At 37.9% G+C, this 23,175-nt stretch overlaps 1 protein-coding gene across 3 annotated transcripts in view; it reads left to right on the top strand.

Annotated features, from left to right (window-relative positions):
• LOC138844887 (uncharacterized) overlaps positions 1 to 22,686 on the top strand; it is a 138,613-nt gene extending 115,927 nt beyond the window's left edge. For 2 of the 3 annotated variants that reach the window (XM_089311807.1, XM_089311806.1), the window contains exons 37-39: positions 2,923 to 3,025; positions 5,259 to 5,302; positions 6,647 to 12,465. In XM_089311807.1, coding sequence (XP_089167933.1) covers positions 2,923 to 3,025; positions 5,259 to 5,284 — 129 coding nt within the window. In that variant the 3' untranslated portion in view covers positions 5,285 to 5,302; positions 6,647 to 12,465. Of the gene's footprint in view, positions 1 to 2,922; positions 3,026 to 5,258; positions 5,303 to 6,646; positions 12,466 to 20,622; positions 20,792 to 22,414 lie in introns of those variants that run through there. The other variant, XR_016219187.1, reaches the window with a different exon arrangement.
• The last annotated feature ends 489 nt before the right edge of the window (positions 22,687 to 23,175 follow it).

Below are 23,175 nucleotides of genomic sequence, written 5' to 3'. Positions count from 1 at the left end.
TACTGCTGAGAAGAATGTAAAATCTTTAGCTGTAGGATTGAAAGTTCTGTAGATATCTGTTAGATCCATTTGGGCTATAGTGTCATTTAAATCTACTGTATCCTTGTTGATCTTCTGTCCTGTTGATCTGTCTATTTCTGAGAGTGGAGTATTGAAGTCCCCCAGTACTACTGGATTGGGGTCTAAGTCTCCCTTTAAGTCCCTTAACAAATCTTTTAGATAAACCGGTGCCCTGTAGTTAGGTGCACATACATTGATAATTGTTATATCTTCTTGTTGTATTGATCCCTTAATCATTATATAGTGTCCCTCTTTGTCTTTCTTAACAGTTTTTGTGGTAAAGTTTATGTTGTCCGATATTAAGATGGCTACGCCTGCTCATTTTTCATTTTGGTTGGCATGGTATATCTTTTTCCAGCCTTTCATTTTCAGTCTGTATGCATCTTTGTTGGAAAGATGTGTTTCTTGTAAGCAGCAAATAGATGGGTTTTGTTCCTTAACCCAATCAGCCAATCTGTGTCTTTTAACTGGACAGTTCAGGCCATTAATGTTCAATGTGACTATTGATAAGTGGTAACTTTGTCCTGCCATTTGCCAAAGATAAGTTGTAATATATGCTTTGAATTCCCTGTGATCTTTTGCTGTGAGGTTTCCTTCCTTTACCTTCTTTCATATTGATGACCGTGTTTCTGTGTTTCTGTGTGTAACACATCTTTAAGCATCTTTTGCAGGGCTGGATGAGTGGCGACAAATTCTTTCAATTTCTGTTTGTTATGAAAAGTCTTTATTTCACCTTCATTCACAAATGAGAGCTTTGCAGGATATAATATTCTGGGCTGGAAGTTGTTCTCTCTTAGTACCTGGGCTATATCTTGCCATTCCCTCCTAGCTTGTAGTGTTTCTGATGAGAAGTCAGCTGTGAGTCTGATTGGAGATCCTCTGAGAGTAATCTGACGTTTCTCTCTTGCACATTTTAGGATCTTTTCTTTATGTTTCACTGTGGAGAGTTTAATTACAACATGTCGTGGTGAGGATCTCTTTTGGTCGTGTTTATTAGGGGCTCTGTGAGCTTCCTGTACTAGGATTTCTCTGTCCTTCTCCAAACCTGGGAAATTTTCTGCTAATATCTCACTAAAAAGGCCTTCTAATCCTTTCTCCCTCTCCATGCCTTCAGGAACTCCTAGAACCCGAATGTTGGGTTTTTTAATAGTATCCTGCAGATTCCTGACAATATGTTTTAGATTTCTAATTTCCTCTTCTTTTCTTTGGTCTGACTGTATCCCTTCTTGTTCTCTGTCTTCTAAGTCCGATATTCTCTCTTCTGCTTCACCCATTCTGTTTGTAAGGCTCTCTATTGTGTTTTTCATTTGATCTATTGAATTCTTCACTTCATTATGATTTCTCGTCACTATCCCAGTTTCCTGTTGTACTAGTTGTTTCGTTTCATTTTGATTCCTCCTTAATATTTCATTTTCACGAGAGAGATTTTCTATCTTGTCCATTAAGGATTTCTGTAGTTCAAGAATTTGTTTTTGAGAACTTCTTAATGTTCTTATCAATATTTTGAGATCTGCTTCTTGCATTTCTTCTAACTCATCATCTTCATAATCTTGAATTGGGGTGTCTTTTTCATTTGGGGGCGTCATGGTGACTTCCTTGTTTTTATTACCTTGGTTTTTGCGTTTGTTATTTGGCATATTGGAGATATTTGGTTTCTTCACTGTGGTGCTTTTTCTTGTTATACTATGACTCTAGATTAAGTGGACTGTCTGTTTTTGATGGAGCCTTAGAGGCTTGAGATGGGTGTGGCCTGAGAGCTCTGTTTGGTGTGCCAAAGGTGACACTCCCAGGTTAGGCGTGGTAGATATCTCTCTCTCTCTCTCTCTCTCTCTCTCTCTCTTTCTTTTTTTGATTCAAAAGGGAAGTAATTCCACACAGCTCGCGTTCCAGTGCTGGTGTGTTGAGTCTGCCGCTGGTGTCCCGAACTGTGGGCTCCCACGCTCTCCATGCAGGTCCACTGTGAATCACGCATTCCGGAAGAGTTTCTTCTGCTGTTTCCTCCCCTACTCTTCCTTGAACCTGCAGTATCTCCACTTTTATTAAACTGTCTCTCCCCGGACTATCAGTGTGCTCCCTTCCTATTCTGCCATCTTGCCTCCCAACATATTCTGATTTTGAATCTTTCAATCCATGAGCAAGTGGTATCTTTCCATTTTTTTGCAGCCCTTAATGACCTCTTCTTGAATGTTTGAGACTTTTCATTGTATAAACCTTTCACTTCTTTGGTTCAATTTATTCCTAAACAGTTGATTTTTTGGTGCCTATTGTGAATGAAATTTCTTTTTTCTTTTTTGACAGTGAATAAAATTTCTTTCTTGATTTCTTTTTCTGTGAGTTCATCATTAACCTAGAAAAAGCACTTGATTTTGTATATTTATATTTTAACTAGCAACTTTACTGAATTGGTTTATCAATTCTAACAGCTTTTTGGTGGAGTGTTTAGGTTTGTCCACATAAATCATGTCATCTAAAAACACATATGATCTTGCTGAAATTGCTTTACAAAATGTTCTCTATAAAGTTACGGTTTCTTTAACATGAAATTAAGGAACTTTTCAAGAAGGGCATCTCATTTTTCTATGTAAAACGTATACTATTAAATATTTTTGAGTGTAATATAAGATAATATCATCTATTATACATAGGAAATATATATATAGGAGAACTATTGAGGAAAATAATATTACATTGGTAGTTCCTTCATTCAAATTATGTAAGAATGTGATTTATACTTTATGTAATTTTTATTTATGATAACATAAGATTCTACCAGTAACTGTTCTTTCCAACATATTGTAGTGAGTTATTTTCCCCCCATATTCTACTTGGTGATGCTGTTGACACATTGTTCAATTTCTAAAGTTTGCCCTTCAGGATCTTGACACCTCAACTTTATGGGAAAGATGTTTTCAGATCATTGAAAAATATAGGAGTCAAGAAAATTTGCCTTCATGCCAGAATGAAGGTATTTATATTACTTTATCATGATCTCCATGAACTGTTTATTATGTCATGTGTAGGAGTATTTAAAGCCTGTTGGGATATTTTATTAGATAATAACTTTTATATAAAATATTTAAGCAAGAATATTCTAGAGACAGCTGCAATATATTTTGAAATGTTTCTTCACATTTCAAAATTAAGTGGGTAATTAGAATTAATAACTTCATAGAACTGTATTTGTGAATTGTACAAATGTGTTTATATTAAATAATTTTTTTAAATTATGATCAAACTTAAAAAACAAATGTTTCAAAATTTGACTACATTTTTACGACATTTATTTTAAAGGCAGAGATAGAGGGAGGGAGAGACAGAGAGGTCTTCATTTGATTATTCACTCCCCAAATGGACACAATGGACAGGGCTGGGCCTGGCCAAAGCCAGAGCCTGGAATTCCACCCAGGTCTCCCACATGGGTGTCAGGGGCCCAAACACTCGGGGCATCTTTTGCTGCTTTCCCAGGTGGATTATCAGAGAGCTGAAATCGGACTTGCCAGAAATGGTGGAGTTAGAAACATGCCAGGGGATTCCAATACAATCCCATCAAGGTGGCATGTACCAATGCCACCTCACTAGTCCCAGTGATCAATTTCAGTTCACAATTGATCACACTGATAGGTCTAAGAGTCAAAGGGATCACACAAACAAGACTAGTGTCTGCTAATACTAACTGGTAGAATCAAAAAGGGAGAGAATGATCCAACATGGGAAGCAGGATACACAGCAGACTCATAGAAGTGCAGATGTCCTAAACAGCACTCTGGCCTCAGAATCAGCCCTTAAGGCATTCGGATATGGCTGAAGAGCCTATGAGAGTATTTTAGGCATGGAAAGCCAAGACACTGTGGAAAAAAAAGACCTAAATGAAAGATCTCTGCGAGTGAGATCCCAGTAGAAAGAACAGGCCATCAAAGGAGGAGGTAGCTTTCTCTGAAGGGAGGAGAGAACTTCCACTTTGACTATGACCCTGTCAGAATAAGATCAAAGTCGGCAAAGCCAAAAGGCTTCCATGGCCTTGGAAACTCATGACTAGAGCCTAGGGAGATTACTGACGCCATAAACAAGAGCGTCACATTGTTAAGTCAACAACAGGAGTCACTGTGTACTTACTTCTCATGTGGGATCTGTCCTTAGTTTGTTGTCCAATGTGAAGTAACGCTATAACTAGTACTGAAATAGTATTTTACACTTTGTGTTGCTGTGTGGGTGCAAACTGATGAAATCTTTACTTAATATATACTAAATCGACCTTCTGTATATGAAGAGAATTGAAAATGAATCTTGATGTGAATGGAATGGGAGAGGGAGTGGGAGATGGGAGGGGTGCGATGGGAGGGAAATTATGGGGGGGGGAGCCATTGTAATCCATAAACTACTTTGGAAATTTATATTTACTAAATAAAAGTAAAAAAAAAAAAAGAAAGCGGAGCAGTCGATGCGTTAATATAGGATGCTGGCTTCAGAGAAGCTGCTTACCTTGCTGGTCTACAATGCATGCCCCAATGCTAGCTTCCTAAAAGAAATGAAAATTAAAGAGTTACACATTGGTTTCCTTATTTCTCATTCTAGAAAGTCATGCATCTAACAATTGAATTTGAAAATTAGTTCTCAAATTTTCTGAATACTCATGTCTATATGAATACAGTACTGTTGTGTTATAATATACACAAGATGTTTTTTTATCTAATATTTTCCCAGTAGAATTTTTACATGACATTATGACAATACCTCTTTCTTTACTTATTTGCTTAATATTCCATGATGAAAATACCATGGAATACTTTAAAATTTGTTTTTCTAGAAGTGGGTAATGGAAAATTCAGTTTATGGAAACACATGAAAGTGAAAAAGTCATCTTTTATAAAGTACAGAGTTGTTCTAGTTCATTCATTTATTGTAAAACCTGACTTGACTTGTTTTAACCTTTGTACTAATTAAATGCCACCCTTCTAAAATAATGTGTATGAAACAGATTAATGCTTAGTGTACTTTTTAATCATATTTTCCTATTAGGTTAACATAAAATCACTAGGAATTTTGTTTAATATATGTGACTGTTTTTCTATTTAAGCCATCTTCAAGTTTGGTCTAGTCTCTAAAAGAATTAAGGACCATATTTTTAACTGATAGTTTATTCCCGTGATAATATAACTAGTTTAACTTAAATATTATACATAAAATTTGCCTTGTTTCAGATGTGGAAAGCACAACACAATTTTAAGTAGCAAATGAGATGGAGGTATGTTGTCAAATTTTGTGAAAGCATTGATTTATGACAAACTGTAAGTAGCAAGTGGCATCCCTTTTTATTTTTGGTTCACTACTTTACATAAAGCTAATGAACTATGTGAACTATGTGAACATTATAATGAGGAATATATTTATTATATAGTCTTCATATCCCATAGCTTAGAAAATATCTCAAAAAGGTTTATGGGCCTCTCTTTTTCTGACTCTACACTTTGTATGCTCTTGCTGTCTCTGTGATACTGTCAGCCTACATACGAAAGCTGTTTTCAGAAGACAGTGGCATCATCAGCTTCTCAAGTGCGTCATAGTGACATAAGGGCCATCTCAAGTCCTTGTCATAGCCAGTCAAGCAATGACAGTACAAAGCAGCTGCTTGACAGTAGACTTAACATCTGGGCTCATTTACTTTTACCCTCAAGAAAGTTTCCAAAATCCTTAGCAAGGAACAAAAGCACAACTCTGTTTGTTTGTCAAGACAAACCAGCCTACTTATGATACCACAAGTTCTCTTCCTGAGCTCTATCTCTTTGCATTCAGTCTGCTTTCCATCTATCAGGTATACTATTTCCTTGTACTGTGGATGTCGACTTCCATGCCACTGCCACTAAAAAAACCTACAGTAATGACATAAAATTAGAAACAATTTCTCTTCTGTGTGTGTGGTGATAGTGCCATAATTTATTCCTATCCCCATAGGGAAGTTGCCTCCTCATCTATATTTTTTAAAGATGTATTTATTTATTTAAAAGTTACAGTTCCACACAGAAAGGGAGGTAGAGAGAGAGAGAGAGAGAGAGAGAGAGAGAGAGAGAGGTCTTCCATCCACTGGTTCCCTCCCCAACTGGCCATAATGGCTGGAGCCAGGAGTTTCCTCTGGGTCTTCCCATGTTGGGTGCTGGGGCCCAAGGACTTGGGTCATCTTCTACTGCTTTCCCAGGCATAGTAGAGAGCTGGTTCAGAAGTGGAGCAGCTGGGACTTGAGCTGGTGCCCATATGGGATGTGGTGGCTTTACCCTCTCTGCCATAGTGCTGCCCCTTCATCTATATTTTTAGACATAGCATATGATTATTTAGAGATGGACAGTGTTATCTTCATCTTTAATCACATTGTTAAGCTGAGGAAAGAATGAAAAAGAAGAAAAATACAGGATCACTGATATTTAACTCACAGTAATAATTCCATTGTGTAAATATAGACAAATTATATCTAAAGGTAATTTTGTACTTTAGTAATATATACAAATTTTTCTTGAAATTATCACCTTGTACTGATTTAAACAGTTAATTATGACATGTTTGATATTAAAAAATGGAATTCTTTCTTTTTTTCCAGCTACTGAGGAACTTAAAAAGTGACCTAGGAGCCAACAATGAGTCCAATTTAAGTCAACATGTCAAAAGAATATGTACATATTTTAAAGAAAAAATATGCTCTGAATTACAATTACTGACCACTGCTATGTAACACATTTACCATTTACTTATGCTTTATATTATAAAATTTTACTGACCACTGCTTATGTAACACACCTGTTATTTCTTTTTAAATATATTATGTGGGAAAATCCTCACTAACTGAAAACATTTAGTGTTATGTATCTACAATTGAAATTTTGTATTTCCAATTTATATTTTTTGAAAGACAGAGATAGTGGTAAGGGAGGGAGCAAGAAAAAGGGAAAGGGGAAAAGAGGGGGAAAACAGAGAGATCCCCCTTCCAATAGTACAGCACCCATATATCTGCAGTGAAATATAGGTGGGCTGTGCTGAAGCCAGGATCCAGGAATTCAGTTCAGGCATCCTACTTATGTGGCAAGGATCCAATTACTTGTTCTATCACTCGCCACTTCCCAGAGCACACATTATTGGAAGCTAGGAATCAGGATGGGAACCTGGTCTTGCTAGGGATTCCACCAGGGATGCAGGATATTTCAAACGGCATCTTAACTTCTGTTCCCAATGGCAGGCCAGTTGCAGCACATGAAACTGTTTGTTGGGATGTATAACTAACTTAGCACAGATTTTGCAAATGAAAACCAGTATGATTAACTTTTACAAACTCAGTTGTCCAAATGGTGGCCATTATACAGCACCCTGAAAACCAAGTTGAATGGAATACTTTAGTGGGATTAATTAAGGGCTTCTTTGAATTTGCCAATTTTTGCTACTACATACAAACCTAATGATTTGGATAGACATCATTTTGGTATACTGATACTCTGGCCAGTGTCAATATCATTGCTTGGATGCAATATAATTTTATAGTGCTACCAAAATTATGTAATTTTAACTTTAGGCATTGATTCATACACCTTCTTCATGGAGAAGTTATGTTTACCTATGGCTTTCTGTGTTTCCTTTTTAGTTTTTATTACCTTTTAGGAAACAATCTTAAAATTAAAAAAAAATTAAGTTTTAGTACAAATAATTTGCCCTCTTAAAGAAAGTGAGAGTCATCTGCTGACATTATGCCATCAGCTCTGACTACTTTGGAATATATTTCCTATAAGTAAGGACATACTAAATACAATAAAACACTCAGAATCACGAAGTTAACACTGTTCTGTGTATCCACAGATTCTTTTCCAGTTTTGTTACATGTCTTGTGATGTCCTTGATAATAAGAGAATCCCATTCAGATCCATGAATTTCTTTTAGTTGTTGCCTTTCTTAGATTTCTTCAGTCTGGAGGAGTTCCTTCCTTTTCTTTGACATTAATGACCATGGATCTTTTGAAGACTAAATTCCAATCATGCAGAATGTCCCTGATTGGATATTTTCTGATATTTCAGTATAATTCGGTTAGGATTATACAGTTTTTGTTAAGGGCATAACAGAAGGGATTCTGTGATCATTGCATACTGTCATGTAACCTACACTTTTGATTTCTCCCATGACTAGTGATGTTGCTGATGCTGTCTGTTGCATTTCTCCTCTGTAGTGTTCCTTTTTTACATTTCACTTAGTTTTAATCAGGTTTCATCATTTGAGACTAAATATCTGTTCTTTCTCAATTTTTTTATGATTCAATTTTTGTTTTTTTTTTTTTACAAAACTTATATTTAATAAATATAAATTTTGAAAGTACAACTTTTGGGTTATAGCTGTTTTCCCCCCCATAACCACCCTTCGATCCAAAGATCATCCCACCTGCTAGTCCCTCTCCCATCTCATTCTTCATTAAGATTATTTTTAATTATCTTTATATACAGAAGATCAACTTAGTATATACTAAGTAAAGATTTCAACAATTTGTACCCACACAAACACATAAAGTATAAAGTACTGTTTGAAGAATATTTTTACCATTAATTCTCATAGTACAACACATTAAACACAGAGATCCTACATGGGGAGTAAGTGCACAGGGACTCTTGTTTTTGATTTAACAATTGATATTCTTACATTTATGACATCAATAATAACCTGAGGCGCTTGTCATAAGCTGCCAAGGCTATGGAAGCCTCTTGAGTTCACAAACCCCGACCTTATTTAGACAAGACCATAATCAAAGTGGAAATTCTCCCCTCCCTTCAGAGAAAGGTACCTCCTTCTTTGATGGCCCATTGTTTCCGCAGGGATCTCACAGTGATCTTTCAGTTAGGTCATTTTTTGCCACAGTGTCTTGGCTTTCCATGCCTGAGAAACTATCATGAACTTTTTAGCCAGATCTGAATGCCTTAAGGGCTGATTCTGAGGCCAGAGTGCTGTTTAGGGCATTTGCCATTCTATGAGTCTGCTGTGTATACTGTATACTGCTTCCCATGTTGAGTCGTTCTCTCCTTTTTAATTCTATCAAGTATTATTAGCAGACACTGGTCTTATTTATGTGATCCCTTTGACACTTAATACTATCTTTATGGTCAATTATGAACTTAAACTGATCACTTTAACTAGTAAGATGGCATTGGTACCTGCCAACTTAATGGGATTTGGAGTCCATAGCACGTTTTTAGCTTTACCTTTAGGGGTAAGTCCAAGTGAGCCTCTGCCGAACTGTACATCTCTTCCCTCTCTTATTGCCACTCTTATTTTTAACAGGGATAAACTTTCAGTTGGATTCTAACTGCTAAGAATAATTGCTTATTAAATAAAGAGATTGACCAATGGTATTAAGTAGAAAAATAAAATACAAAAAGAATAAAATAGTAAGTTTTTCCTTGACAGTAAGGACAGAGCTGATCAAATCACTGTTCCTCATAGTGTCAGTTTTCACTTCCACCATTTTCAATGTAGGTGCTTGGTTAGTTGTCACAGATCAGGGAGAACATGATATTTGTCCCTTTGGGACTGGCTTAATTCACTCAGCATGATGTTTTCCAGATTCCTCCATTTTGTTGCAAATGACAGGATTTCATTTCTTTTATCGATGAGTAGTATTCTACAGAGTACATATCAAATGATTTCTTTATCCAGTCTACTGTTGATGGGCATTTGGGCTGATTCCATGTCTTAGCTATTGTGAATTGTGCTGCAATAAACATTGAGGTGCAGAAAACTCTTTTATTTGCCAATTTAATTTCCTTTGGGTAAATTCCAAGGAGTGGGATGGCTGGGTTGTATGGTTGGGTTATATTCAGGTTTCTGAGGAATCTCCAGTCTGACTTCCGTAGTGGCTTTACCAGTTTGCATTCCCACCAACAGCGGGTTAGTGTCCCTTTTTCCCCAAATCCTCACCAGCATCTGTTGTTGGTAGATTTCTGTACATAAGCCATTCTATCTGGGGTGAGGTGAAACCTCATTGTGGTTTTGATTTGCATTTCCCTGATTGCTAGTGATCTTGAACATTTTTTCATTTGTCTGTTGGCTGTTTGGATTTCCTCTTTTGAAAAATATCTATTGAGGTCCTTGGCCCATCTCTTGAATGGAGTGATTGTTTCATTGTTGTGGTGTTTCTTGATCTCTTTGTGGATTCTGGTTATTAATTCTTTATTAGTTGCATAACTTGCAATTATTTTCTCACATTCTGTTGATTGCCTGTTCACTTTAATGACCTTTTCTTTCACAGTATAGAAACTTCTCAATTTGATGTAATCCCATTTGTTAATTTTGGCTTTGTCTACCTGTGCCTCTGGGGTCTTTTCCAAGAAGTCTTTGCTTGTGCCTATATCTTGCAGAGTTTCTCCAATGTTCTCTAATACTTTGATGGTTTCAGGTTGTGGTTTTGATCTTTAATCCATGTTGAGTGAATTTTTGTGTAAGGAGTAAGGTAGGGGTTTTGCCTCATACTTCTGCATGTGGAAATCCAGTTTCCCCAGCACCATTTGTTGAAGAGACTGTCCTTGCTCCAGGAATTGGTTTTAGCTGCTTGATCAAATATAAGTTGGTTGTAGATGTTTGGATTGATGTCTAGTATTTTTACTCTGTTCCATTGGTCTTGCCATCTGTTTCTGTATCAGTATCATGGTGTTTTGATTATAACTGCCCTGTAGTATGTCCTGAAATCTGGTATTGTGATGCCTCTGGCTCTGTTTTTGTTGTACAAGATTCTCTGGCTATTCGAGGTCTCCTGTGCCTCCATGTGAATTTCAGCATCATTTTTTCCAGATCTGAGAAGAAGGTCTTTGGTATTTTGATTGGTATTGCATTTAATCTAGAAATTGCTTTAGGAAGAATGGACATTTTGATTATATTGATTCTTCCAATCCATGAGCATGGAAGATTTCCCCACTTTTTGGTATCCTCTTCTCTTTCTTTAAAGTAATTCTCATCATAGACATCTTTGATATCCTTAGCTAAGTTTATTCCAAGGTATTTGCTTTTTTATTGTCACTATTTTGAATGAGATAGATAGAAGTTCTTTCTCAGCCATGGCATTGTCTGTATATAGAAAAGATGTTGATTTTTGTGCACTGATTTTATATCCTGCTACTTTGCCAAACTCTTCTATGAGTTCCAATAGTCTCTTAGAGGAATTCTTTGGATCCCCTAAATAAAGGATCATATTGTCTGCAAAGAGGGATAATTTTAATTCTTCCTTCCCAATTTGTATCCCTTTAATTTTTTTTTTATTGCCTAATGGCTCTGGCTAAAACTTCCAGTACTATATTGAATAGCAATGGTGAGAGTGGGCATCCCTGTCTGGTACCAGATCTCAGTGGAAATGCTTTTCCCCATATGATATCAGCCTTGGATTTTTCATAAATTACCTTGATTGTGTTGTGGAATGTTTCTTCTAAACCCAATTTGTTTAGAGTTTTCATCATGAAAGGGTGTTGTATTTTATCAGATGCTTTCTCTGCATCTATTGAGATAATCATATGGTTTTTCTTCTGTAGTTGGTTAATGTGGTGTATCATCTTGATTGATTTGCAAACGATGAACCATCCCTGCATACCAGGGATCAATCCCACTTGGTCTGGGTGGATGATCTTTCTGATTTGTTGGTGCATTCTATTAGCCAGAAATTTATTGAGGATTTTGGCCTCTATCCATCTGGGAAATTGGTCTGTAATTCTCTTGCCTGCATCTTTTTCAGGTTCAGGAATTAAGGTGACGCTGGTGTCATAGAAAGAATTTGGGAGGATTCCCTCTCTTTCAATTGTTTTAAATAGTTTGAGGACAATTGGAGTTAGTTCTTTAAATGTCTGGTAGAATTCAGCAGTGAATTCGTCTGGTCCTTGGCATTTCTTTGTAGGGAGGGCCTTTATTAATGATTCAATTTCTGACTTGCTTATGAGTCTGTTTAGGTTTTCTGTGTCTTCATAGTTCAATTTAGGTAGGTTGTATGTGTCCAGCAATCTATCCATTTCTGCTAGATTTCCCTGCTTGTTTGGCATACAACTCTTTGTAGTAATTTCTGATGACTCCTTATTTCTGTGGTGTCTGTTATTACATTCCCCTTTTCATCTCTGATTTTATTTATGTGGGTCTTTTTTTAGTTAGTTGAGCCAATGGGGTGTCAATTTTGTTTATTTTTTCAAAAAAAACAGCTCTTCATTTTGCTGATCTTTTGTAATTTTTTTGAATTCAATTCTTTTGATTTCCTCTCTAATTTTAATTATTTCTCTTCTACTAGTTTTGGGTCTGGTTTGCTGCAGTTTTTCTAGATCCTCGAGATGCATTGATAGCTCATTTATTTGGGGCCTTTCCAATTTCTTGATGTAGGCACCTATTGATATAAACTTTCCTCTTAACACTGCTTTTGTTGTATCCCATAAATTTTGATATATTGTGTTATCATTTACTTCCAGAAAGCTTTTGATTTCTGTATGACCCACTGTTCATTCAGGAGCATGTTGTTCAGTCTCCATGTGTTTGCATATGCTCTAGAGATTCCTGAGTTGCTGATTTCTAGCTTTATTCCATTCTGGTCTGAGAAACGCCTGTATGATTTTGATTCTTTTGAATTTGCTAAGACTTGCTTTATGGCTTAGTATGTAGTCAGTCCTAGAGTAGGTTCCATGTACTGCTGAGAAGAATTTATATTCTTTAAGTGCAGGATGAAAAGTTTTATAGATATCTGTTAGATCCATTTGATCTATATGTCAATTAAATCTACTGTTTCTTTGTTGATTTTCTGTCTGGTTGATCTGTCCTTTGCTGAAAGTGAAGTATTGAAGTTCCCCCACTACTACTGTATTGGAGTCTTAGTCTCCTTTCAGTCTCTTAACATATCTATTAAATATCCCGGTGCCTTGTAACTATGTACATAAATGTTTATAATAGTTACATCTTCCTGTTGGATTTATCCCTTAATCATTATATAGTGTCCCTTTTTGTTTTCTTTTAACAGTTTTGTTGTTAAAGTCTATTTTGTCTGATATTAAGATGGGCATGCCAGCTCATTTTCGTTTTGGTTGGCATGGAATATCTTTTGCCAACCTTTCACTTTCAGTCTGTATGCACCTTTGTTGGAAAGATGTGTTTCTTGTAAGCTGCAAGTAGCTGGGTTTTGTTCCTTAATCCATTCAGCCAGTCTGCGAATTTTAGCTGGAGAGTTGAGGCTATTTACATTCATTATGACTGTTGGTAAGTAGTGACTTGCCCTGTCATTTTTCCAAAGATATTTCTAATATATATTTGAACTTCCTGTGATCTTTTACTGAGAGATTTTTTTTCCTTTACCTTCTTTTGTGTTGATGACAGTGTTTCTTTGTGTAACACATGTTAAGCATCTTTTGCAGGGCTGGACGAGTGGTGACAAATTCTTTCAATTTCTGTTTGCTATGAAAGGTCTTTATTCCACCTTCATTCACAAATGAGAGCTTTGCAGGATATAATATTCTGGACTGGCAGTTTTTTCTCTTAGTGCTTGGGCTATATCTCGCCATTCCCTCCTAGCCTGTAGGGTTTCTGATGAGAAGTCTGCTGTGAGTCTAATTGGAGATTCTCTGATGGTAATCTGGCATTACTCTCTTGCACATTTTAGAATCTTTTATTTATGTTTCACTGTGGTGAATTTGATTACAATGTGTCATGGAGAGTATCTGTCCTGGTCCTATCTATTGGGAATTCTGTGTACTTCCTGTACTTGAGGTCTCTTTCTCCAAACTTATGAAGGTTTCTACTAGTATCTCACTAAAAAGGCCTTCTAATCCTTTTTCTCTCTCCATGCCTTCAAGAAGTCCCAGAACCCGAATGTTGGGTTTTTTAATAGTATCCTGTAGATTCCCAATAATATTTTTTAATTTCTAATTTCCTCTTCTTTGGTTTGACTGTATACTTTGCTGTGCTCTGTCTTCTAAGTCTGATATTCTCTCTTCTGCCTCACTGATTCTGTTTTTAAGGCTCTCAACTGCATTTTTTATTTGTTCTTCTGAATTCTTCATTTCATTTTGATTTCTCTTAAATATCTCAATTCCATGTTCTATTGGATTCTTCATTTCATTTTGATTCTTCCAAAGATTTCATTTTCTTGAGAGAGATTTTCTTTCATGTCCTGCATGGATTTCAATAGTTCATGCATTTGTTTTTGATTACTTCTAAGTATTCTTATCATCAAGTTTTTGAGTTCCATTTCTTGCATTTCTTCTTTCTCATCGACTTCATTTCATAATCTTGTATTGAAGTGTCATGTTCTTTTTTTTTTTTTTTTTTTGGACAGGCAAAGTTAGACAGTGAGAGAGAGAGAGACAGAACGGTCTTCCTTCCATTGGTTCACCCCCCAAATGGCCACTATGGCCAGCATGTTGCGCCAATTCAAAGTCAGGAGCCAGGTGCTTCCTCCTGTTCTCCTATGTGGTTGCAGGGCCTAAGCACTTGGGCCATCCTCCACTGCCTTCCCGGGCCACAGCAGAGAGCTGGACTGGAAGAGGAGCATCCAGGACAGAACCAGCACCCCAACCAGGACTAGAACCTGGAGTGCCGGTGCCGCAGGTGGAGGATTAGCCTAGTGAGCCATGGCACTGGCCAAGTGTCATGTTCTTTTGGGAGTATCATATTGTCTTCCTTATTCTTGTTTCTTGGATTGTTTCAATTGTGGTTTGGCCTTTGTGGAGATACTCATTGATTTCTTCTCTCCCTCCCCCCCACTTCAGTGCCTTTTATTGTTTTACAATGACTTTGTAGATAATTGGAATGTCTGAATCTCTAGAGGCTTGTGGTGGGTGTGGCCAGAGATCAATGTTCAGTTTTTCAAGATTAAGGGCATGCCTAAGGTGACACCCTCAGGTTTGGCATGGTAAATCTTCCCTCCCTTTTATTTTTTAATCAAATGGGAAGCAATTCTGCTCAGCTGAGCTCTTCTCCTCGATGGCAATCAGTGCCTGAGTGCTAGCACGATTGGGCATAATATTCATCTGCTCTTTTCCAAGGACCACACAAAGGATCTGTTCAGTCCTCAGTATAAGTTCATATTCCCCTGCAATGTCTCTCCCGGGTAACCAGAGCTGTCTGAGCTTGCAGCATCTGCCAATGAGACTCAAAGTCTCAGCCACACCTTGAGTTCTCCCACACACCCTCAGGTTTTTTTTCCACAGTCCCAGTTCAGAAGCATCACACAGTCACAAGTTCCTAGCTGCCTGTTATTTCTCCCTACCAGAGTCTGGAGTCCCCACTCAGCTGATTGCTGGTTGCGGCCCAGAGCTGGCACAGCTGTTACATATGTCCAAAATGGCGCTGACTCTGTTGCCTCCATGTCTTTGTAAGGTGATTAGAAACGTGTCTGTACTGTCCCTTTTATTTTTTATCTCCTCTAGTTAGGCTAGTGTACTTTCCCCCACAGGGCTTCAAGCCTCATTCCCTCTAGGCCCTTCCTGCTGCTTGTTGGCCAGTGTCTCAGGCTACTGCAGTCTCATCTCACCTCACTTTCCAGTGCTGGTGCCTAGGCTCTTGGCTATTTGAATTCCAAGCTGTGGGTGCCCAAGCCCTCCATGTAGGTCCACTGTGTCCCTCTAATTACAGAAGAGTTTCCTCTGCCATTTTTTCCCTAACTCTTCCCTTAGACTACACTATCACCACTTTTATTAAACCATCTTCATCTGGGCTAGATCAGTAAGCTCCTCCCTATTCTGAAACCTTGGAACTGACTGACAAGCTTCCTTAATGCATATGGTCTCAGCGCAGCATTTTAAGAGCTCTCAAATTTTCAACATATTTTTTTACTTCTATCAGTATAAATCCATGGGCTTTTTTTTCCCCCAAGGGTTCTATATATTGACAGTTTGTTTCCTACCAGTTCCTGGAGGTATTTTATTTTATTTTTCTGCTCCTACTCCTAGAACAATAATGAGAAAAAGTGAATATTATAGGTATTAATGCATCATTGAAATTTCAAAGGGAAATAGTATATATATGTTGTATTTGGGATTTTTGTTTTGTTTGATTTTTGTAGATAGTCTTAGTGAATTAGTGTTCTATTGCTATATAACATCATCACAAAATTACTTTCTCAAAGTCACATGCAATTGCAATCTCATATTTTGTCTGAGTCCATTCCTAGAGGCTAGTCCCAGTTCTTGACCTTGAGGACTACCTCAAATCACAGGATAATCCAGTATAACCTACTTTTGTACTAACTTTTTTTAATTAATGATTTTGGAATTGTAAAACATCTGCAAAACTCTTCACAATTCCCATACTGTAATCATCAGAGGGAAGTCACAGATCATGCTCACACTCAGCAGAAGCCAACACAACTTGAGAATACTAAGAGACAGAAACCACTGTCCCCACACTCTCAAGTGTCCACCTCAGCTACATGGAGGAAGTTCCTTGATCACAGTAGTTTTTTTAAATTCTTACCACAAGTGAAGGTTAAATGTTATAAGATGTTTATTTTGCATAAATGTAGATTTGTTTGAAAATAGAATTAGAGTTAAGCGAGGATGGCTAAGAAATGCATCTTTGATCATCTTCATGGAGTTTTAAAGATTTGTTATCTAAACTTATGTTAATGGTGGCTGGAATCTCAAGGGTCTCAGGACTGAAATGTCTGAGGCTCTGAACACCTCTTTGCTTTACCCACAGCAGATTGGGAAAAAGAACAGTCTGTTTCTTTCACTCTGACACCAGTCAGCTTTTTGTGCTTTCTCAGTGATCAGTGGATTGTTAAAACTCATCCAGCTTTCTAGACTTCCTACAGTTTGAACTGAAGTGTGTTTATGTATGATACTAAAGGAAACACACAAGCCTGAAAATACCCTGTCTGGAAATAATGAGACCTTGAAGAGACATTAATTAACTTCCTATTTTAATCTGTGGCATCTATGTAGCTTCTAAGTTCTTTTAAAGAAGATTTATTTATTATCTATTTAGAAGAGCCATAGCTCTTGAAGTTCTTTCCCAACAAAGCTTAAATCTGTCAAGTGTGATTTGTAATCAATTACAAATGCGACATGGACAGAAAGATACATAAGGAATTTAAAAATCAATATTTGTATATCCTTAATGTTTCAGCACATCTTCTCATAGCTTAATTCTTTTATTACAGCTGAAACTGAGACCCTAAATAATGTATTGAATTTTATATACCATCAGACTCCTGTCTCTAGCCTTCCTTCCTTACATTGACTCGCTGAATTGAGAGACTTTTATAGCCAGCCCTGGAAGTTTATTATCAGATAGCACCTTAATGACTGGAATAGACTCAAGGAGTTTCATTTAGGGGAATTTTAGGCCCAGAGCAAAAAGCATTGAAGCCCACTGGCCATCCAAACCCTGGTCTGAAGAGTTTGGCATTACTGACTAGTGAGGAACTTCAGCATGATCTGAGCCTGTACCTAGATGAGATAACCACTGTGACTCCAGCCAGCCCCTTATTGCCCGGCTGAAGAACAACATACGGCTGTCCCTATTCTACTCTCCTAATAGTCTGACTCCCACCTTCTTACAGCCTCCTTTTAAAAATTTCAAAACACCCTTATCCAGCACATTGGTAGTTCTGGATTTAGAAGTCTTCTACCCCCTCATCTGCTGATAGACTGAACGGTATCTTTTCTTACCCTCACATCTTATCAGCATTTTGACTGAGCACTGGGGACAGGAACCAAGAACTTTCAGAAATGGAAAATTTGGGCAAATGTGGCAGATAGGCTGACACCCTTGTTGCTGCCAGGTACCAATGGATAGATGGATAGAACAATTGGCTGTGGCAGTGCACCAAGGTCTACCCACTCAAGCTGTTGGAGGAGGGAGAGGCCACTTCAGTTGGTGTTAACAGTCCCTGCTTTTGAGGTTTTGCCTTCTGGGAGAAACAGGGACAATCCCAGCAGCTGCCAGAGCCACTTGTTGCCCTGGGGAAATTCATACATTATGTTCCATCTTTGTTTTTGTGGTTTTAAAAATATTTATGTTAGGGGAGCTTTTACTAGTACTTCCTCTTCAGTGGCTCAGAAGGTTAGTCCAGCTTTCTCCATGACAACAGTAGCTGTTTCTTGAGTGCACACTGAGTAGGTGGTGTCAAGTAGTACTGGGTTCTGAACTTAAATGATCTTGTGGAACTTTCACAACAACTTAGCCTGCTTCTTAGGCTTTAACCCCAGGGAGCTTCATTTTTATCATCTCTAATGCGAGATTAATAACACCTTCTTGGCTGACGCTAGGGAGCTCAAAGTTGCCAAGGAATTCTGAGCTGAACCTTGATTGAATAAACATTTTAACAACAGATCCGATTTCTTGGGCAATGTAATCTGGAACACGTGGTGGAGAAGAACGGTGTTTTGTTTGTTGGTGAGCTATCTGCTGAGAAACAGAAAGTGTCACACTGAAAACCAATAAAGGTCTAAACTGGAGGTTAAATGCTGCTTGCTCCTCTCCCTAAATAAATGGCTGAGAATTCTATACAAATAGTATTGCTTCTTAGGAGGCCCTACTACTTGTATTGCTGTGCTCCTGTTTGATATTAAGAAAACAAAGCATCCCAAAAGCTGTGCAAAACCTGCTCAAAGACATTTAAGACAAACAAGTGCTGTGTTTTCCTACGGTGTCTTTTACTTCCAGGTCTGGCAAGGCAGTAATATTTGACAACTATCTGCTTGTAGCAATTCTGTGTGACACATACCTCACCTGATTTTACCCTAAGAACCTGCGGGCTGCTCATACAAGGAATCCTCAGAAAAGTTCGTGGAAGATACATATCACGAAAAATCATGTGTGGATTTTGAAATTCTTTTGCACCAAAATAAATTTATCTTTTCATTCTAAAAAAAATATTTATGTTAAAGACAGAGTAAAAGAGAAAGAGAGAACTTCCATCTGTTGATTCACTTTCCCAAATGGCTGAAAAGGCCAGGGCTGGGCCAGGCCAAAGCTAAGGCCCTAGAACTCCGCTGGCTCTCCGTTATGGGTGCAGAGGCCACTGTACATGGGCCATCTGCTGCTGCTTTCTCAGGACCATTAGCAGGGGGCTGAATCAGAAGTGTAACAGACAGAGCTTGAACTGCTGTTCATATGGGATGCCAGCATTGCAGGGGGCTGCTTGCGCCACTGCACATCACTGCCAGCTGTACCACGGTTCTTTTAATCAGTTTTCCTTTCATCGTTTTGACCATCTTCTAGAATGTAGTTTAATTGTGGACTCTATTCCTTGGCTTTCAGGTCAGTTTCTGTATGCTCTTTTCCTCTCCAGTTCTGACTCTAGTATGACTGGACAGCAAATTTTTATCTTAAAATCCTGGATGACAGGATAACTTGATTCTATACTAGTGGTTTTACCCCTTGGTACCTGGCCAAGAAAACCATTTGTGTTTCACTAAGGTAATTTCTTGTGTTCTTTGCTTTCTTTGTTGAATTCTCATTGTTTACAAAGAGCTGAGTGTTAACAAGGAAGATTGCTTTGGGTGTTTACTCATTTTCCAATATTTGGTGATCACTGTAAGTATGACTACATCAGGTCTATAACTGATTAACTCACTCTAAGTGGTTGGATATTATTTCACAATGAAAAGTGTCCTTATTTTGAACAGTTACTTTGAGGGACTCCTTCCCATCACTGGCCCAGAGATTGAATAGGGACAGTTTCATAAACCTGTCAGATATGTTCTGAGACATTGTATCAACAATTTTGATTCTTCCTAAAACCCTAAGCAATGTTCTTAAATACAGATTTCTGACTGCTTTAAAATCAACGGAATAGGTAAGAATGTCCAAAACTTGGGGGGAAAATCCTGGAACACCTAGAAAGTGTCTAATGTAAAACAGGACAAAAATTAATCAGACTAAATGAATTAATGACATCTGGGGATTTCCATCTTTCATTTAAAGTGTTATTGGTTCTAATATTTCAATGTTTCACCTTCTAGGTTCAGGAAAACTGTTACGTGATTTCAGTGGTTTATGTATTTTGGTAAAGGGGTGTTCTGTAACCAGAGAAGAAGTGTTTATTTTCCACTCCCTCCATGTAATTGCTCTAACATTCAAAAATTTTTATAAATATGGTATATGTGGGAGGGCAATGTGATTGTTTTCATGAATTCATCAGAATCTGTTCTCATAACAGAATATATTTGGAAACATTGGCATATCTAAATCATGCATAAAATGCCTGGCTTGTAGGGTTTTCAGTCTTGCAGTGAGTAAATGGACTTCTCATATTTTAGCAGATCCAAAAATTTCAAAATACTAGACACTGTAGTTTTTAAAAAAAATCTAGGTTTGTCATAGATTTGCCTTTTAATTTGGAGAATTTTCCAAGTGTGAGATTATATGTCAAAGGAAATTTAGTTACTGTATTTAAAGCAAATAGCCAATCAACAAACTATAACATACCTGCTTTAGACTGTAACTCTGTTCATTGTTTTTAGACTGCTAACTTGGAGAGTTTTCTGGGTCTGAGACTAACATGGATACTCAACCTTTCATGCTGTACTTATACGAATTGTCAGTTATCATGTCTACTATTTGATTGTATCCCTATTCATTATTTTTAAGATGTCAACCTGATTTATCTTGCACTTGGTGTTTTCCTGTTTGAGTTGTGTGCCTACTGCCTGTAAGAAGTCTACAGAAGTACAATTCTCAGCAGGATAATGCCTGGCACTTTGAGATGATGATTGGAACCTACAGAATAAACAAAACTAAGTTTAACAATGGACTCCAGGTAAATTTAGTTTGAGAGCCACTTGTTTCACCTCTCTGTTGCTCAAATTGGGACAAAATTGTTCTTTGAAAATGCCTCCTGGTCATGACTTCCCTTCCAACATGGCACCAGATGAATAGCTGGGTCAAATCTAACTGGGCAATGAGGGATAAGTAAAGTTTAGCTGCAGGATGGCTGATCAGCGTTGTGACCCCCAAAAGATCATGATCACAAAGAGGAAATAAATATCAAGATGGAATCACGGGTTTTAATCCTAAGCAAAATTAGGTTAACACCAAGAGATTTTTAAGGGAGGGTCATTATGTGTGGTTGCCTGGTAGAAACTGTCACAAAAGACTCTGATAGAACTATACCCATTAAAGAGTACCCCAATTTCAAAAGAGAGATGCTAACTAGAAGTGATACTTGCCATCCTCACATGTAGTGCTAGATTCTATAGACAGCACCTACAGCACACACAGGGAGGTGTTGAGAAAGGGCTTTGACCTCTTTGTACATGAGAAGCAAGGATTAGGACTGGAAGGAATGACTCAAAATTTGGGGAAAATAAAATGACCAATGGTATACATTTCAAAAATGTGGACATTCCACCAAAGACTGGCTGTGGTGTCTGAGAATAACAGTCACTTGTGAAGTACTGCAGGAGACAGAGAGCTCAGTTTTGGTCATCTCACCACAGTGCATACAGCTTACTATGTGCTGCTGCTTCTGTAACAACAAGGATCTTACTGGCTTACCTCATGCCCTATGGTAAAAATTAACCTGTACTATTTGACAACTGAAGTGGTCTTGTAAAACTGAATCATATTTTAATCCATCCACCTTGCCCTCAGACTCCCCTGGGGAAACTATGTGACTGATTATAGGTCATGTAACAGATACGTCTGATTAGGCTGGATCTGACCGATATCCCCTTACAGGTTACAGATCGGGAACTCTTTGTGTATCAAAACAGCTTCACAGGACAGGAAAATCAAGGGTTGGATATGAAGTAGTAACTCTCCCAGAAACTTCAGAATCAATAGCACTGCCACAAGGTATCTTAGCCCAGAAAGCTGAGCTCAAAGCACTCTCCCATCCCTTGCAGCTTAGAGGAAGCACAAGAATAAATATCCACAGCATTGAAAGGGGAATATTGATGGCCTTGGCTGTTTCTGGGTTAGCGATTATGTACTTGGGCCTCCTTTTTATTCAAATAAAATAGAAAAACATACAGAAGTCTGCTAGTTTCCCAAACTTGCCTCACAGTTACGTCTTCCACTGGTAGGATCTTATTATCTCTGTCCCACAGTTAGGAATGGGGACTGAATTTGGCACATTGAAGCCTTGGCCAATTGTATTCAAAGTGTCATAAATGACAGAGCCAGAGGACTGTGCTTATTAAATAACAGAAGTTTCCTACTGAGGCAAGTAGTTCTCTAAAGCTACAGCTGCCTAGGGGGAAAACATGCCTCCCCTGAAACAGAATACTGTGTAGACATCGTTGATAATTCCGCAACTATCTCCTTAGCTCACCAAGATAAACACACTCAGGTTGGTTATATGTTTTAATCTATGGCTCTCCTCCTGCTATGGGACTGAACAATTCTGGTGGAAAAATAATCTTTCTGGTTTTCATTACAGGGAGAGGAATGCTAGTGTGTCATCATTGTGGAATGAGGAGGCACCTGCAAGATAAAGCTGTGCAAAGATAAACTGGGCCAGAATCCATCATGGTTCACTTCACATGCAGTTATCCATATTCTTTGATCCCCTATTCCTGATTCCTCCTTCCTTGTAGCCTCCTTTAAAATCCCCAAATCATCCTCTTTCAGCAGGGTGCCAAATCCTGGGACAGAAGTATGCTACCCCCTCATCTTCAATAGATTAAATTGTCTATTTCTTTTATGCTTAAACTTGTGCTTTTTATTTTCAATCAGCTCTGGGAACAAGGAATGAGATTTTAGTAACAACCACTTTGAGAATGTGGAAAGAACTTGAATTTTATAAGAAATAACCCAAGCTGGGATGTGGAGTTGTCCACAACTATGGTTGTAAAGGCAGTGGTCCTAACAGTGCTATGCTGCCCAGTACACTGCCTGCACCCAGATAACATGCAGGCTATGCCTGCAAGGTCTTGGCTCTTTAGGAAACATAGAAACATAATGAGATTCATGGGTGATAGAAAACCACTGCAGACTCGGTTGGCTGGGAAAGTGATGGCAGAATGAGAACAGAACAAACATGGGTGTTTTTATTTTTTGGTTTTTTTAAAGATTTATTTGAAAGGCTGAGTTACAGAGAGAGAGAGGGATAGATGCAGATAGGGAGGTCTTCCATCCACTGGTTCAATCCCCAAATGACTCCAATGTCTAGAGCTGGACAAGGACAAACCAAGGATCCAG

Source organism: Oryctolagus cuniculus, chromosome 13 (genome assembly GCF_051225735.1).
Source record: "Oryctolagus cuniculus isolate XC-2025 breed Fujian yellow rabbit chromosome 13, ASM5122573v1, whole genome shotgun sequence".
Classification (NCBI taxonomy): Eukaryota; Metazoa; Chordata; class Mammalia; order Lagomorpha; family Leporidae; genus Oryctolagus; species Oryctolagus cuniculus.
This window is presented reverse-complemented; position numbering and strand designations above follow the sequence as displayed.